The 17415-nt window shown below is 39.5% G+C and overlaps 1 protein-coding gene across 1 annotated transcript in view; it reads left to right on the forward strand.

The window, feature by feature from the left end:
- The window catches only part of LOC137974184 (spliceosome-associated protein CWC27 homolog), a 44804-nt gene that overhangs the window by 26856 nt on the left and 533 nt on the right, over positions 1-17415 (forward strand). Inside the window, exons 10-15 of the mRNA XM_068821073.1 lie at positions 7894-7944; positions 9092-9222; positions 10019-10113; positions 11703-11809; positions 14876-14997; positions 16759-17415. The exon at positions 16759-17415 is cut by the window's right edge and continues 533 nt beyond it. Coding sequence (XP_068677174.1) covers positions 7894-7944; positions 9092-9222; positions 10019-10113; positions 11703-11809; positions 14876-14997; positions 16759-16915 — 663 coding nt within the window. The 3' untranslated portion in view covers positions 16916-17415. The remainder of the gene's footprint in view (positions 1-7893; positions 7945-9091; positions 9223-10018; positions 10114-11702; positions 11810-14875; positions 14998-16758) is intronic.

Below are 17415 nucleotides of genomic sequence, written 5' to 3' on the forward strand. Positions count from 1 at the left end.
CTACTTCCAGGGATGCAAATTTTTGCTTTTGGTTTTCCTATGAGTCACACAGGTGAAGCAGCTCTTTTTGTGACTGGCCATGTTTCTGGATCCAAGGAGAATTATTCAGGGCAAACATTTGCAGTTCTGAACTGTGCTCTAAATGGTGGTAATTCTGGTGGTCCAATACTTTGTTGGGTTGAAGGTCAATTAAAGGTTGTAGGTGTTGCAATGCAGAAGCACTTTAAAGAGATTTTAACTTTAGAGGAAAGGGTGAAAATTGAGAAAATACGAGAGTCTTTGCAAACTAGAACCATTTTTGGTGTTTCTGATGAGGAAATAAGAAGTGCAGCATCTTCTAGCTGTGACCCTAGCCAAATCCCTGTTGTTTTGGATCTGGGAATAAGAAGTGCAAAATCTTTTACACGTAGCTCTTGCACTAACCAAATCCCTGCTGTTTTGTATCAGGAAAGAGGAAGTGCAACACCTTCCAGCTCTGACCCGCGCCAAATCCCATTGAATTTGTTGACGTTAAAACTGTACAATGCACTAGAGACTCATTCACAGTTCAATTTAAGCAATGCAGTGCCAGGGCGTGATGTGATTGATTTTATAAAGGATACTTTGGGTAAATATAATGGTCAACATAAAGAGGAGTTGTCCCAGATACTTGATTGGTCTGATTAGCTTGTGAGCGTTTTTCCTTTAGTTTATCACTGCCTCTACATGTTAAATTTTTGAGACAAAAATGCCATGTAAGTTCAGTTGCTGAATGCTGCATTTGAGAAAACTGTGAAAATTTGTTTTCAAAATGCTTTTAGCATTTGAGGACGTTCACGCCCATTGCTACTGCGCATTTTTTTGTGCATGTAACGCATATGACATGCATCGTAGACCACGAAGGTAAACACAATGCTGAAGCTGCAAACAGTTTCCACAAGAATGGAACGTGAAAGCGTGTGGCATCATGGGATAGCTGTGGACCCAGCAGGTTTTCTCGGAAATGTCACGCAATGACGTGACAGTGCGAAAAGACAATCGCTTTGAGAACTTCGCAGCGACTTTACTCTCTTGAATACTTGGTGAGCCCCATTTTTCTTTCGGTAGATCACTTTCTTTCCTGATTTTGTCCGTTTTAACAAAAAACAAAAAAAGGTATGTGAGAAGTTACAAATGTTTCGTCTTTTATGCTCTAGTGCGACTGAAGTTTTCTTTCCTAGACTAATACGTACCGTTTTTCAAGGTCTATTTCACCACAGAAAAAGACATCAGCTGCAAAAGTTTATTTAGTTATATTAGTTATGTTTAATTGAGTATGTTTACCTGATCTAAATTTCACTAATGTAGCTTTTTTATTGCTGACAGTTGTAAGCTAAGATCGGATTAAAGTAACGCAAGCTTCTAAAAGTGCACCTCATGATCTCAAAAATGAGCACAGTGAGCCCCATTTTTTTTGCTTTTTGGCAAAAGTAGATCATTACCTTTCTGTGTGGCAAGTTTGAAAAAAATCTGTTTGTGGGAACATTTTGGGTGCGAACGTCCTTAATTTAATGGAAGGTTCCAAATTTTACAAAGAGCAATCTTTATTAGAACCTCTTGATTTTATTTAAACACATGCTGTGTTAGGCAAACTTTTGCAAATGTACAAATGTGAAAAGACTGGTTTTGTGTGCACTTACTAGCATGGCTGCCAGGAGAAGTCATTAATTGTCATTAATTTTATTAATAATTATTTTTTGTGAGCACTGAACATATCATTATAGATAATACTTAGCTCTTTGTTTTTATCGCTTCCATTTATTGCTGGCGCTAGATTATTAACTCATTGACTCCCAGGGGTTCCCCATTGACAAGTAAAATCATCTGGCGTTAGACAGAGTAAAATGTATAAGTCTCATTGGCCCTTACAGGAGTGAAAGGGTTAATAATGGGGACATAGTTTTTGAGTGAACCTGGCTGTTGTTAACCCTTTCACTCCTGTGGGGTTCCCCATTGACAAGTAAAATCGTCTGGCGTTAGACAGAGTAAAATACGAAGGCTGGCCGTTTAGGCTGGTTAGGGTGTCAAAGGGTTAATTAAAGATGTGTTGTTTTTTGAGTTTTATTTGTTGCCCAGTCACAATCACAGTCCTTTTGATAAAGGCTTGTGATTTTTATTTGTATGCAAGAACTGTATGATATCCATGAATAAATTATTGTAGGTTTCATGTATCTATAAAATCATTAATAATTTGTGGTTAGTACTGGACATGATAGGTGATTCATGATTTTAGTTTTTCATTCCTGTATTCATGCAGCAGATAGATTATGAAAGAGAGAGCACTGGCTAATATCGATTTTTTGAGTTTAATTGTGGCCCAGTCAGAAGGGTCTTGACAGACAGTGAGTCCTGTGGGACTTGCATTTAAGTCCAAGCACCCATTTCAAATATTGCTGATAAACAGTATTAAGTCTTAGCACCCATTTGAAATGGTTAGCTTTCAATAATGAGGGTTGTCCAATACTCCGACATGAGATTCATGGCACTTCACAATAGACATCAGCAAGTGTCCCTCAACCTGAATCCTTAAGAAAATAGTAACAATTTTGTGAGACTTAAAGAGCGGGACACTTTGTGACACTTTGTGATGTCTATTGTGACGTACCAGGAATCTCATTATGTCGGAGTATTAGACATGTATGTCAATAACTGTGCAATGCGTGGCTCACATATTGTACGACCTCCAGTCACAATCACAGTACTTTTGACAAAGGACTGTGATTTTATATCCAAATATGATATTCATGAGTTATTGTATATTTCATGTATCTGTTATTAACTGTTTTTATTGCCTGTGTTCATGCTGCAGTTAGATTTATATTAAAAAGACAGTGTTGGCTAAAGTAGATTTTTTGAGTTTTAATTGTGGCCCAGTCACAATCGTAGTCCTTGTGATTTTGTTATCCAGATGTGATACCCATGTGTTCTATGTATATTTTTAAGAGATAGCATTGACTGAAATGGTTCTTTTTAGTTTTATGTCCAAGTTGCTCCTTACTTCATTAACAACATGTTAAGAATAATAATTATTATGAATCTTAGGGGCCCTGTTATAGAGTTTAATCAGTAACAGAAGTATAACCCATTCACACCTCAAATGTCTTAGACACCCACCATTGACAAGTAAAAGCATCTGGTGTTAGAGTAAAATCTATTAAGGTGGCTCAAACCAGTTTCAATGCTTCCAATTAATGCTCTTTTAGAAAGGTCAGCACCACAGTGTTGTATCATGTATTAGCAATATTGTGGTACCAAATGAAACACGAATTATTGCTGAACAAGATACAGTCATTATTTTGACGTAATGTTTTACCGTGGCGATGGGCAAGCCCTGTAGAAACACCCATAATTTTCTCTTTAGTTGGTTATATTTCAAAAATCAACTGGGTGTCCCCCGTTTTTTTATTTCTGAAAAGTAATCTGAATGGCAAGATGAAACTTTCCACAAAGTTTAAAAAAATTCTCTCTAGTGGATTCAGAGCCACCTTAATTCTGTGATTTTGTTAAGGTGGCTCTGAATCCACTAGACAGAATTTTTTCAAACTTTGCGGAGAGTTTCATCATGGCCTTCGTATAACTTTTCAGCAATAAAAGAGGGGGTCACAGAGTTCGTTTTTGAGATATGAGCAACTAAATCCAAAATATAGGGTGTTTTTGCTGGGCTTTCCCATTGCCGAGGTAACTTATTACATCACAATAATGATCAGATCTTATTTGGAAATAATCGCTGTTTCACAGGGCACCATAACATTGCAGTTTCGTGACACAGTGTTGTAGCGTCATTCGATCTAAAGATAGTGTCTTCTAAGTGTTGAAACCCTTTCGAGTATGGTTCTGTAACCTGGAACATTAGAAAATTCCTTAAAGTGCCCCTAACCCCAAAATATTTTTTTCTCCAAAATGAATCTTTGCGCCTGCTTGAAACACGTTGCAGCCATTTTTCCTTTTTTCTAACAAATCCTGCCACTTTATAGGCTTTAAAAGTAGCAAAAATGCGAGCATCTTTTGTTCACGACCGAGTCAGAAGGGGAGTGGGTCTATTCCTGAGTTGATTTCACAATCTACTGTGCAGGCATGTTTGCAAAGAGTTAATGCAATGTAAATCAGTTTGTGATGTCAAATCAGGAATAGACCCGCTTCCCTTCTGACACAGTTGTGAACAACAGATGCTTGGTTTTTCGCAAGTTGTGAAGCCTATAAAATAACAGGATTTGTTGGAAAAAGGAAAAATTGGCCCAGTGCGTTTTGAACAGGTGCAAAGATTCATTTTAGTGAAAAAAATATTTTGGGGTGAGGGGCACTTTAAACAAAAACGTTGCTAGATTGAAGGATCATTTTGATCAATTTGTTTTTCCCTGATAAAATATAAATGAAAATATTTTATGCTGCACATGAGGTGCATGAACAGCTCGACGTTGATGTCTTACTCTGCAAGAAGTGGGAACGAATGATCAATACAGCTCTAAAAACACAAACAAACAGAAAAAGAAGGTAGCAAACAACAATTAAGACATCATGTTTACTTCGCTGTAAAATTTACCACCTTGAATGCCCTTGATACACATAACCTTCATGGACCGAGAGAGATTAAAACTCCAGGTAACTTACAAAGTGGTATTAACCAAAGTAATTCCTGTCTTGTTAAGGTGGCATAACCATGGCTTGGTAAGTGAGCTCCCAGTCTCCTTGCAGCTTATTGCTATGGTTCCTTGCTCCAACTATGTTTACCCTCTCACCATGGCTCAAGCTTACCTGGTATTTTGTATTCTGAAGGGAAGTTTAGTTCTGGTGCCTACTTACTATTATGCCCCTTTATTCCTTCTAAACAATAACAGTTTTCATCATCGTTTGAGTCAAGTGCATGTTTAGACAGAGATCAATAGTCTCGTAGTTGAGAAAATTTTTAATGTTAGGCTTTGGGTTGCTGCAATCCAACTTTGATATGTTCCTGTTGTGAAGCCTGGGTAAGGCATCAAGTTTTCAGGACCTTATGACAAAGCTCTGGCAGCAGCTTGAGAACCACTGCTGCTGTATACTCGATACCTAAAATTCAATATTATTATTTTTATGTAATGTATTAACCTGTATTATTGTTTTAGTTCTGGAACACTTATCAGCTTATGTATCTACCAGTAGTTTCATAGCCTGCTGTGCTACCAGGGAATCCTTCAACTGGAAAATGCCAAAATGCAACCTGCCAGCAATTAGGCGACATTTGCTTATGATGAGGGGATTTAGGAAGGAGATTGTACCTGGTACTTAAGGTGGCTCAAACCAGTTTTAACACTTGAAAGAAACGTTCTTATTAGGATGATTGACACTACAACACTTTATGACTTAACAGCAATGTTGTGGTACCATATCAAACACCAATTATTGCTGAAAAAGATTCAGTCATTTTTGCAACGTAAAACGTTATTGCGGAAACAGGAAAGCCCTGCAAAAACGCCCCATATTTTGGCTTTACCTGCTCATATCTCAAAAACGAACTTAGTGACCCCCATTTTTTATTTCTGAAATGTAATTAGTACGCCAGAATAAAACTTTCTGCGAAGTTTAAAAAAATTCTGTGTAGCGGATTCAGAGCCACCTGAAATAATTGAAAATTTAAGGTAGTCATGAATCCACACCATAGACTTTTTTTAAACTTTGCAGAGAGTTTCATCTTAGCCAGTTAATCACTTTTATGCAATAAAAAAATTGGGGTCACCAGGTTCCTTTTTCAGATATGAGCAACTAAAGCCAAAATGTAGGGTGTTTTTGCAAGGATTTCCTGTTGCCATGGTAACTTGTTACATCACAAAAATGACTGCATCTTTCTTAGCAACAGTTGATGTTTCACATGGCACCATAACATGGGTGTTACATGACAACGTGTTGTAGTGTCAATCCTTCTAATAACAAGGTCTCTTGAAAGAGTTTAAACTGGTTTGAGTGACACGTGAATGATTGTTGCATTTAGGATCTTGGTAGCCAATAAGTCTGCCATTTTCAGGTTTAAAGATATCCCCATGTTTACTCAAGGTGGCAGTGTGAGCACACCCAAGGGCTTGGTTGTTGGTTTGAAGTCCCAGCGGGGGTTAGTTCTCAGCTACATAGCTGTAGGGTTTAGACTGAAATAAGTTCAGGTGAATTTATTCCACAGAAACAAAATGAAACTTTATTTTGCAGCAACCAAAGTATGTTTGTTTCTTCAAGATGGCTACTGCTGTAAGTCATGTGACAGGAGACTAAGCAGTGGAGTCGCCACCTCCCAGGCTCAGTCATTTTAGAGGGTCGTGTGCCTGTGTTGTATCAGGAGGGCCTCCCCAGTCTTCTGTGGGCGTGGCTTCTCTTCTCTCACTAAGATTGTAGCATTGTTTTGTGTGAACTTGTGACCAATGATTTTAGTTTGATAAGATTATCATTTGATAAATCTATAAATTTGAAAGTGAAATAAGGAAAAAAGTAGATTGTCAAGAAAATATGATCTTGCACTTTGCAAGAAAAACTGGAGCTGGCCTTTGGTCACACCGAACATTTTCTGTGTTCTTGTTGGTGCCCACATTTATTTAGAATTCCTTTCACTTTTTACAAATCTAGTACCCACTCTTCCCTCTACCCCTTGACAAAGTTTCCTTTTTTGGATTTTGTTGAATTTTCCCACCTTGTTGGGGAGCAGGTGTGGTGCTGTTATTATCAATGTGATTAGCCTAAGATGAGGTATTTCTAGTCACATCAATATATCATTCCCCAATGCATGTATGTAAAAGGTGGGGCTTACAAGCAAACTTTAGATTATGGGAAGAAGAGTTTGTTGGCAACCTGGCTTTTCCAGTGTCTTAGGTTAATTTCTGCACTCAACCTTGTCCCCAGGGTCTCTCTTCTTGAAGAAGAGAGACCCTGGGGACCAGGTTATTCTGCACCCAGCCAGTTCTCTAATCTATCAAGTTTTTATTAACTTGAATCTTTTGCGAACACTTTTTTAAACAAATTTACAAGTCAAGGTGGTGGTAATTTTTGTTGTTGTTGGATGGGCATAAAAATAGAAGTAGAAAGATTAATGCTTGAGATGCTTGCTTCTGTCCACAGCTTATTTATGTATGGCTTTCATATACATTAACTTTTGTCATATCTTTATCCTGTACAGGGCTCAATATGAACTCACATAATGACCAGCTCCCAGATGGCTTGATAGCTCAACTGGTAGAGCACCATTCAAGCCTGAATTTGTCACCCTTTCCTAACGTTAATTAATAACTGCCATGATCAGCATCTTTAAACTTGATTAATGCTGGCAGCACCTACTGACACCCAGCCTTAAAGATGAAACGGTTCTTTTCTGCATCAAGTATTAAACTCTATTTGCGTGCAGAATTTTATGCTTACACAATAACTGTGTAGGGTAGAGAAGATAATTATTATCTACTCTTTCAGGGTTGGATATCAGCTCCTGTTGGACAATTTTTCTTGGCTGTAGAGTGTCCTCCTTCTGGCTGAATTTAGGAAAAACCTATCATATCTTTCTTTGTTTTTCATTCAATTCAACTCTCAACCATTAATAGTGTGAAGCTTGCTGGGTAATGTTTGACCTGCATACCATGTGTGTTAATTGTTACTGAGAATAGGAATACTCTAGGCAAAATAATTCTGAAACATTTATGCATGCAATTTATGGATTCTTCCAAAAAATGAATTCTTTTCATCAGCATTATTCTTAAAACTTTCTTGAATATCTCACAAATCATAGATTCATCACAAGAAGCAGTGAAGTTTATCAAAACAAGGTCAACTGCAGCCTTGCTTTTATTTAAAAGATCAAGCAATTTACCTTACAATTATTTTTAAATGGGATATTACTGAAAATCCTAATGTCTGACAACATTATTTTTTCAGGAACAGAAGAAAACCAAGCAAGTTTCCTCAGATGAAGAAAGTGATGATGAGGTATTTTGAGGAAGGGGAAAAGATGTCACCAACTCAGTATCCCAGGGATATACTCATAGCACCAAATCCCCTTAAGTTCATTACCATAGGTAATATCTACCACCCACCCCTTTCATGCTCAACAGTTGTATGAACTGGAAGAACTGCATGAACTCAACAGTTGTATGAACAAGGGACTACTGGGACGGAGCAGTGGTGAGAGCACTCGCCTCCCTCCCCAGGGATATACTCATAGCACCAAATCCCCTTAAGTTCATTACCTCAGGTAATATCTACCACCTACCCCTTTCATGCTCAACAGTTGTATGAACTGGGAGAACTGCATGAACTCAACAGTTGTATGAACAAGGGACTACTGGGACGGCGCAGTGGTGAGAGCACTCGCTTCCCACCATTGTGGCCCGGGTTTGATTCCCAGACTTGGCATCATATGTAGGTTGAGTTTGTTGGGTCTCTACTCTGCTCTGAGAGGGTTTGTCTGACGGTACTCCACTATTCCCCTCTCCTTACGCACCTTTATTTGCTCACACAGCATTGATTTTGAAGGGGTGCACCCCCTGCACCCTTCCCCCAGATCCACCCCTGGGTACCAAGTGTCTCCTTCCCAATTGAAACCTGCCCAATCCCTATTCGTGAAGTCAAGGTTATCCTGAAAATGGGATGCCATTTTGAGACTTTTAACGTGAGTGCTTCCCTTTTGGTATATCTTGTTCAAATTTAGTAATTAAGAGATAGGTGTCTCTGAGTGTTGATAGTATCAGCTCTCACGAGTGTGCCAGGCAGGCATTTCATGCTCTCTTCCAGACCAGATTAAAAACAACTTGTTCTATTCGACATTTTCAAAGTGGTGATCACCAAGTGGTCACCACGGAAAGTAAACATGTTTGACGATTCTTACCTGCTAGTTCTTCCTAGTTTACGTGGCTTGCACCGCACAGAAAAAAACAAAGTTATGAAAAACAAATCATGATTATTTCAAATGAGTGATAAAAATACCCTAATGTATTTAAGCTATAATTGTAAAGCATAGTGGTTGAGGGATACCCTTATTTCCCAATGCACAGTCTTTAGAAGTATATCGATAAAGAGTCAAGAATTCGTCATAGAAACTAAGTCACTCAAATAATGTAATTTTGCTTTCTTGTAGATAACAGGTGATGAAGACTTGAACTTCAAGATGCTCGATCAAGTGCGAAGTAAATTGAAGAAAAGAAAAATGGGAGATAAAGAGAGAGATAACCTTGATGAAAAAATGACCACAGATGCATCTGAAAATCCGTTAGTATATCCACAGAAACTCATCTTAACGCTGTAGGTCTTATTTTTCGCCCTTTGTGAAGGAATCCAGGTGGTCCCCCAGATTCCAGAGGCCAGATGCCAGCCTATGGATTCCGAATCCCTAAAAATGGATCCCGGATCCCGCGTCGTGGATTGCGGATTCTGCCGAAATGGACCTGGGGCCGGTTCCCGAAAGGTGTAATAACCCTATTCCAGGGATAAATGTCCCTGGAATAAGGCACATTTATCCCTGGAATAGAGTTATTACACCTTTCAGGAACCCGGCCCTGGATTCCATGTAATGGATTCCGGATCCCATGCTCTGGAGTCCGGTTTCCAAAGCCTTACGTTCGAGGGAATCCGGATTTCGCATTCTTTCACATTAGGCCATATTTTGATTTTGCACCTATCATAGACAAGGGGCACTAAAGTTGAATTTTCGACCAACGGCTTCGCTGATCATATCTTCGGCGTCGCAATTGTCCATTCTTTTTTTTTTTTTTTGGCAAATAGAGAAAACTACGAGATCAACTATTAAGCCGAGGCCAATCGATATAGAGCGCATTCCATTCACCACTGACTTCCCAGTCGCTCGGTCAAACCATTGTTTTATCTACGTAAAACATGATAAATAGAGTTTAAGCATGTGAAACTGATTTTTATATATTTTATATTTTTATCAATCCATTTCCTTCTTCTCAAACCTAAGCTGAACGCACCGTAAAAGTTTTTCCAAGGTCCATCAGATGTCATCCTACAATGATTTATTGATTTTTTTTGTTTGTTTCTTCTCCAGCAAACAGGAATCAGCCAGTGCTGAATACAAACGACTAAAGCGGGAAATGATGGAGACAAAAAGGAAGAAGGATAATGAAGGCAAAAAACACTCAGGTAAAAAGTACTGTATCCAGTTTTGCAATCCGTGGTTATTTTAGCAGCTTTTCAATCGAAATTTAAAAAAAAACTAAAGTAATTACTGTGACCCATCAGTGGAGACGAAAGGAGTTGGACATGCTGCCTGGTCTTATAGTTCCTCGCTTGGTGATTGAGTTAGAAATCTCTCGCCCCGCTTTCAGCCAATGAGAGCTAAAAGTCGCTGGTTCTCATTTTCTCGCCCTAAGGGCCCGCTGCATGTATTTTCTTTCAGTTGCGTTATGATTGGCTTCTTCCTTTGAAGTGGTTACTAGGGTTTCCGTTTACGTCACTGAGTTGAAGCAATTAAGGATGCTTTAAAGGGTTTTCAGTTGAGCCAATCTCATCCCCAGAGTCCGCTTTTCTTTTGGTCGGCACCAAGAACGCGGACTCTGGCTACTTCCAATTTATGCGCAGTCGAATTGAAGGTCCATTTGTAACCATTGACAACCACTGTTGTTTCAAATTTCTGAGCGAATATTCACCGAGACGAAGTCGAGGTGAATATTCACGGATAATCACTGAACCTGAGGCGAATAATTGTTTTAGTATAAATACACAGGTGATTATTTCAAAAAAGAGAAAAAAAAACATTTCAACGCGAAATCATCTTCACTACAGTGGCAAAACGACTACTGGCAGCCATTTTGTCCGTCGAGGTGATTATCGGCTGATACTTGTCTTCAGGTGCAGGTTTTCAAAAGCTTTCCAAACTTTTACGTTATCGTTTTCTGCGTACGTGTATTTGTGTCCATTTGTATTTCTGCGAGCATGTATTTGTGTTGCGTTGTGATTTGATTGTCAGCGTGTGTTTTGATTGGCCAAAATTTTACCTTGGTTTTGGATTTATTGCACCCTTTTCAAAGCTTCTCCAACGTCCTTGAAAATTTGAATAACGGGTTAGGGGATGTTATATTGATAGTAACGTCAACTTTCTTCAGTGTGTCCAATCAAAAGAACATAAGTAAGAACCGATCAGAATGCGAGTTTAGTTCAGTGGATTACTTGAATAGAACTGTTTACAATTGAGTGTTGTAAAACAAATACCAAAGCGATTACTTCGACCAATCACGTCAGGTGCAAAGAGCGCAATGAGCCAATCCAAATTCGTAGCAATTCCATGTAACTTGCTCAAAGCGCGGGAAAAATCGCGCGTGCAAGTCTCGATTGGTTTTGGATTTCCTTTTCATTGGTTGATAAACTGGTGCGAGATTTTTAAACCATTCACTAAGCGTAGCAATAGACCATTTTCGAAATATCAATATTCAGTTTTATAGCGAGGCAGAGAGGACAAAAACAATAGAAACACGTTGGAATGAACGTGACAACTATTTGCATATCATCCACTTTCCTTTGTCTTCTAAACCTCTCTTTCAAGCTGAATTTTAATCTATCGAAAGTGGCCTATCGCAATCGCGTATTGAGCCATTTCCGAGTTCATGTCTGCCTCCTCTTCAAAGTGAGTCTAAGTGCTAAGTGTTTCTTATGAAAATTAGTGTTTGTATTGTGTTCTCTGCACTACAGCAATAGCAAAATTGATATACGTTATTTGTCGGTTGCTTTAACAGCGTCTAAAGAATCGGATGTGCTGGCCGCCTTTCACGCGGAACAAGTGACTTACCTTGAAAAGAAGAAAGCGGCGCAGAAGAGGAAAGGCGAGGGACGAGACGAGCAGGTAAAGTGTTCAGCTCGCAAGCACTAATAAGGAGCTTTAGTAACGACAACGGCAACGAGAATGTCGTCGTTAAATGTTGTTGTAATCGCTTCGTAACTACTCCAAGCATTTTAACGTGACAAAGGTGTGGAAAACCCTCAATAAGGAAACTAGAATGAACGACGCTTGCTTTAGGGAAGAAAATGAAAATTTATCCTCAAGCGCTCACGTTCTCCCTAAAACCTCAAATTTGGTCATTTCGCGTTGTTAGGGACTTTAAGATCTACGACGACGACGGTCGACGAAAACGTCACTTCAAAATATAACTTGGCTCTATCTTAAGTCTTTCGCGATTATTCAGTTTTGTTCACGTCCTACAATATGGGTGAAGTGTCCTAAAAATAAATTGACACGAGCGGTTTCAGAGTGAAAAGAGAGAATGAAAGATTCCCTGTTGCATGCTTACGTTGTCGTCAAAACCTCACATTTGGTGATTTCACGTCGTCGTTATCCAGAGGACCGCTAAAATATTTGCTAAAATCCGTGCTGCACGTGCAGCACGATTATTTATGCTCTTTTAACCAATGTTATTATATCTCTCAGATAGTACGCGCGCTGTAATTGGCTAAATTAGCGGGCCGTATTCTACAGTACGGCCCGCTGTACAGCCCGCTAAATTTAAAATTTCGATAAAACATCATCTACCGAGTTTTTCATGTCATTTCTGTTGCATAAACTTGTACTGAAAACTGTTTGAATCTTGCAAGCAACTATTTCAAACTTAACAGCCAAGAAGATTTAGTTTTTGGAATTTTGGCACGGCAATCTTTGTGGCAGTTGAACCTTCCGCTTGACTTTGACTAGTTTCCCTGCCCGCGCGCCGGATTAACCTCAGAGATATAATAAATATCTTACTAACCTCGTTTTCTCGGTCCGTACTGTAAGTTACGGATCCTCGTTTTTTCCCGTTGATTTATGCCCCGCGCGCTTCGCGCTTGGGCCATAAATCAACGGGAAAATACTCGGTCCGTTACTTACAGTACGGACCTCGAACTCGGTTAGTAGGAGGTATATATTATTGTTTTGTGGCGTTGTCGTAGTCGTAGCCGTGGTCGTTTCTTAAACTCCCTGTTTTGCTGACGACGGCAAAGAAACGGACAAAAATTAAAAGATGCGCGTGTCGAGCGTGCAAAGCTATTGCTTTTGCTCACTAAATATGCAAATATGTGACGTTCTCGTTGCCGTTGTTGTTGCTTAAGCTCCTTAATGCCCAGAAGTGCAGGCAGCCCTATGCAAGACTCGATGTGTTGTATGATGTTCTGACTCCTCCTTAGCGTGCTTTCAGAAGGCCTTTTTTCTTCCACCGTTGCACTATCTTAGGAGCTTTTTTGAATGAGAAAAATATGATAATATTACCGAGAGCAATCCTACAAAGCCGGTCATCCCAGCGCGAATATTAGGGAGCTTAAGCACGCGCATTTTTGAGACACAGACGGCAACCGGATCGCGTGCCAGGACAGTGATGTCTCCCAGATTTTTATACTAATCATCTCTAATGGAGAAAAGATACTTAGCCATACAAATGTGGTTTGTGAAGACAAGTTAAAAGGGAAAACAGCTCACTTCCGGTTGGCGTCCGCGTCTCCAAAACGCGCGTGCTTAAGCTCTCTATTATTTAACCGTCTGAGAAGTAGCAACATCCCAGCACCATGCAAACTAAATTGTCTCCCAAAATTCGTGTTATAGTGAAGAAAAAACGAAAAAAAGAAGGCGTCTAGACGTATAGTGCCCCACCTGATAAGGCACTTACAAATTAATTGGGAAAGCATATGGGATTTGGAGCATCGCACAGAAGAATGCGGTCCGCCAGTATCCCATTTGGCTCCTGGGTCCACTTAATTAGCCAATCATTCTTTACAAACTTTTCCCTTTGTACCATCATGAAATTAAATTTTTGCATTTTGAAAGAATACCAGGAATTGCCTTTGCTTAAGTTCTCTTTTCCAATGACGATGGCACTAACGGCTGCAACGAGTGGCAACATCACGAAACGCCAGGATAAATGACAGCACGTGCGGCCCGTCAGTGTACTGCACGTGTTGCATGCATTCTTGTAACTTGTCTCGGAAACAACGTAGATTGGTAAATTTAGAGTTTTGAATGGGTAGGTTTCACGTTCCGTCATCTCCGCCATGTTGGTGGACGAAAACAAAAGATCTCTCATTATTTCCTTTTGTTCGTCCACCAGCCATTGTACATTGTAGCAACTTGCTCACTTCCGGTTGCCGTCCGCGTCTCAAAAACGCGCGTGCTTAAGCTCCCTAATAGGGACGTTAAGATCTACGGCGGCCACGTCGACCAAATCGTCACCTCAAAATAGAACTTCGCTCTAGTAAAAGTCTTTCGCGATTATTCCATCTCGTTCACTTCGTACAATGTGGGCGAAGTATCCTAAAAATAAATTGGTACGAGCGGTTTCAGACTGAACATAGAGCATGAAAGATTCTCTGTTGCATACTCACGTTGTCGTCAAAACCTAAAATTTAGTGATTTCACGTCGTTTTCACGCAGAGAACGTTAAAACTATGAGCTAAAATCCGTTCTGCACGTGCAGCACGATTATTTATGCTCTTTTAACCAATGATATCATTGTTTTGTGGCGTTTTCGTCGACGTCGTCGTCGTAGATCTTAAGCTCCCTTTTATTCCACGAGGACGCGTTGGAGATGAGATGGTAGGGACTTTAAGGTTTATGACGTTGACGTCGACGAAAAGCTCATCCCAAAATATAACTTTGCTCATTCGCAGATTTTTCGCGATTATTTCAACTCTTTTACGTCGTACAAAGTGGACAAAGTATACTAAAAATAAGCTTGAGAAGCAGCTTAAATGCTGTCGGATATTTTGACAAAGTGTGGTTTTCTGCAGACTGGAACTCGTATTATACGTTACCTTAAATACGTAGAGCACGACTTTGAGAACCAGTACAAGTGTACTTGTCCTTGTACTCGTGCACTTTTTTGGCCGATGTTTGTGCACTCTTAGACTCGCTTGTTCTACGGAAACCACCTTTTTCTTGTCTGCGCAGAACTTAGCGCTCCTGGCGTCTTTTCAAGCCAAACTCGAACAATCACCAGAGGAAGACGAAGAAGAAAAAGATGACAGAGAGAAATTGCAGAAGGAAGATGAAGAGGGAGACGACACGGGATGGTAAGGAGATATTATACACTTAATATGTGATCCCGAGGGAAACAGTTAGTTTTGTTTTCCCGAAAGTCTGGAGGGAAAACAAAACTAACTAGTTTCCCGAGGGACCAGACATTAAATTTGGACCTTTCCTATAACAATCGCAGCAAAACATCCGCAGCGGGAAACAACTGCAAGATTGTATCCCGGTCGGGATACATTTGAATTTGATCAGTGGCACGTGACCAAGAATCAACTATTAACAGTGCTCGTTTTGTTGAGTGAAAGTCTAGGTATATAACAATAAAACTTACGTCCATCCAAAAGCTCTTGTTAGATCTTGCAGTAATTTGTGTTGACTCCTTTAAGAGTAGACAATTAACTTTACTTTTCTGTATTCTTAAAACTAATCTCTCCACCTTTTGCGAACATATCATGTTATTTTCTCTTGGAGACAGATGTTAACAAATGCACGAAATTAGATGTACGCCGATTTGATGAGCGACGCAAAGTATCCCCTTGCACTTAAAGTGCCTCTGTGATTAAAAAATCACTTCCCTTTTTTCTGCAGATTTTGAAAGTGTGTTTGCTTAACACCTGACTGGCAAAATTTTGATCTTTGACTTTTATCCAAAGGCTGTTTACTGTTTACTTTGCGTGTAAGTTTTAGATTTCACGATCCGCCATTACTCACGTTCAAATTAGCAAGTCGGGAAGTAAGGGGTGAGGGAGTTCTCCATAACATGCAGGAGGCTGTAATCTCGGGAACATATTAAACATCTCTCGCACTTTTAAAGTTGTAGCATGAACAATGAACACACTCTCCATTTATTAACTTCTTCCTTCAATATTTTCCGGTTCATTAATCATCAAGGAAATTATTGACAGCCGAATCAGTTATATATTTGAGAGAATTTTAAAGATTTTATAACTACCATTTTAGATTTTAGAGATCGTATATAGTTTATCAATTTTGCTAGTGCTAATTTTTATATATAATTTAAATTTTAAGTTTATATTCTTATACTAATTTTTCACTATAGTCAACGGGCTACGCTCACGCGCCCCGTCATACTATTTTAATTGTATATACCGGTAGCATACAAAAGTTGTAACTGCTGCATAATAACTTGATTAGAAAACTAACAGATGTAGGACTTACAGAGGGACTAAATATTGTAAGAAAGTGTCAGAAATGGGTCATTTCACAAAACTGTGAGATTGTAAAGGGATTGTACTATTGTTAGACCGAATGCATCTTTAAGTTACGTAGATAATTGCATAGACTATGTCCGCGGTTTTCTTGATTGCAAAAGGATTTTCTGAACTTGAGGAGACTACAAATCAACTGAAAGCAGCACAAATCTAATCAAACGACTGTCGAAAGTAATTACGCGATTGCAATTGCTACGCTAAGTGATTGTTTTAACAATCTCGCGCCAGTTTTTCAGCCAACGAGAAGGAAAACCAAAAGCAATCGGGACTTCTACACGCGATGTTTCGCGCGCTTTGAGCAAGTTACATGGAATCGCTACCAATTTGGATTGGTTCATTGTGCTTTTTGCACCTGCTGTGATTGGTCGAAGTAATTGCTTTGGTATTTGTTTTACGACACTCAATTGAAAACCGCTTTAATTACTAATTATCTGTTTTCACGTGACGTCACGGCCGCCATCTTGGTGTCCCCAAACAAAGAAACGGTGGCAGTGTTGGTGTCTGGACCCAGTCCTCCGGGAATTAAACTAAATTACTATGAAACTTACATGGGCCATTCTTTTATTCTAGGATGTTTCACAAGCTTTCGTGCGAAAACGAATTAAAACGAGCCAGGGACGCTTTCATTGAAGACGAGGACACGTTTGAAATATATGACCCACGAAATCCCATCAATAAAAGGCGGAGAGAATCGAGCAAAAAGTCACTGCAAAGCAAACGAAGATGACGATAATTAGCGTCCACAAACCTTTGTAAGTAAAAATGCCGAGAGAAGGAACGTGGTCTTCGGTGAATCCTCCCAAACGTTCTTACATTAAGGGCGTCCACCAGTCAGTTAGATGCACTAGCGCTCATGACACTGCCACGCGAGATGTCGTCAAGAAGTATTCTACCTTTTGTTTCGCGACGAAGAAGTTTCACAGAGAGAGGATTTAAACTGAACAAAGCGTTTCGATTCCTCGAGAATGCTGAAGATGCTTGTGATGTACTAAACAATTATATGTAATACTTGCCAACTTGCAGCCGAACTAAACCGATCAACGGATAAGCGATTTCCTTTTGGGTCGTGGTTCGGCCTCTGGAAGGCTGAAAATGTATAACTTTGTCTTTGAGTCTAAAATTGAACAAATTTCATCTAACATCTTTAGTCCGAATTACATGGGATTTTACTTGTTCTCTGCGAGGGTCGAATGTGATGCGCGGAATGAAAAGAAATCTCCTTTATTC

The sequence above is a fragment of the Montipora foliosa genome, chromosome 10 (assembly GCF_036669935.1).
Source record: "Montipora foliosa isolate CH-2021 chromosome 10, ASM3666993v2, whole genome shotgun sequence".
Classification (NCBI taxonomy): Eukaryota; Metazoa; Cnidaria; class Anthozoa; order Scleractinia; family Acroporidae; genus Montipora; species Montipora foliosa.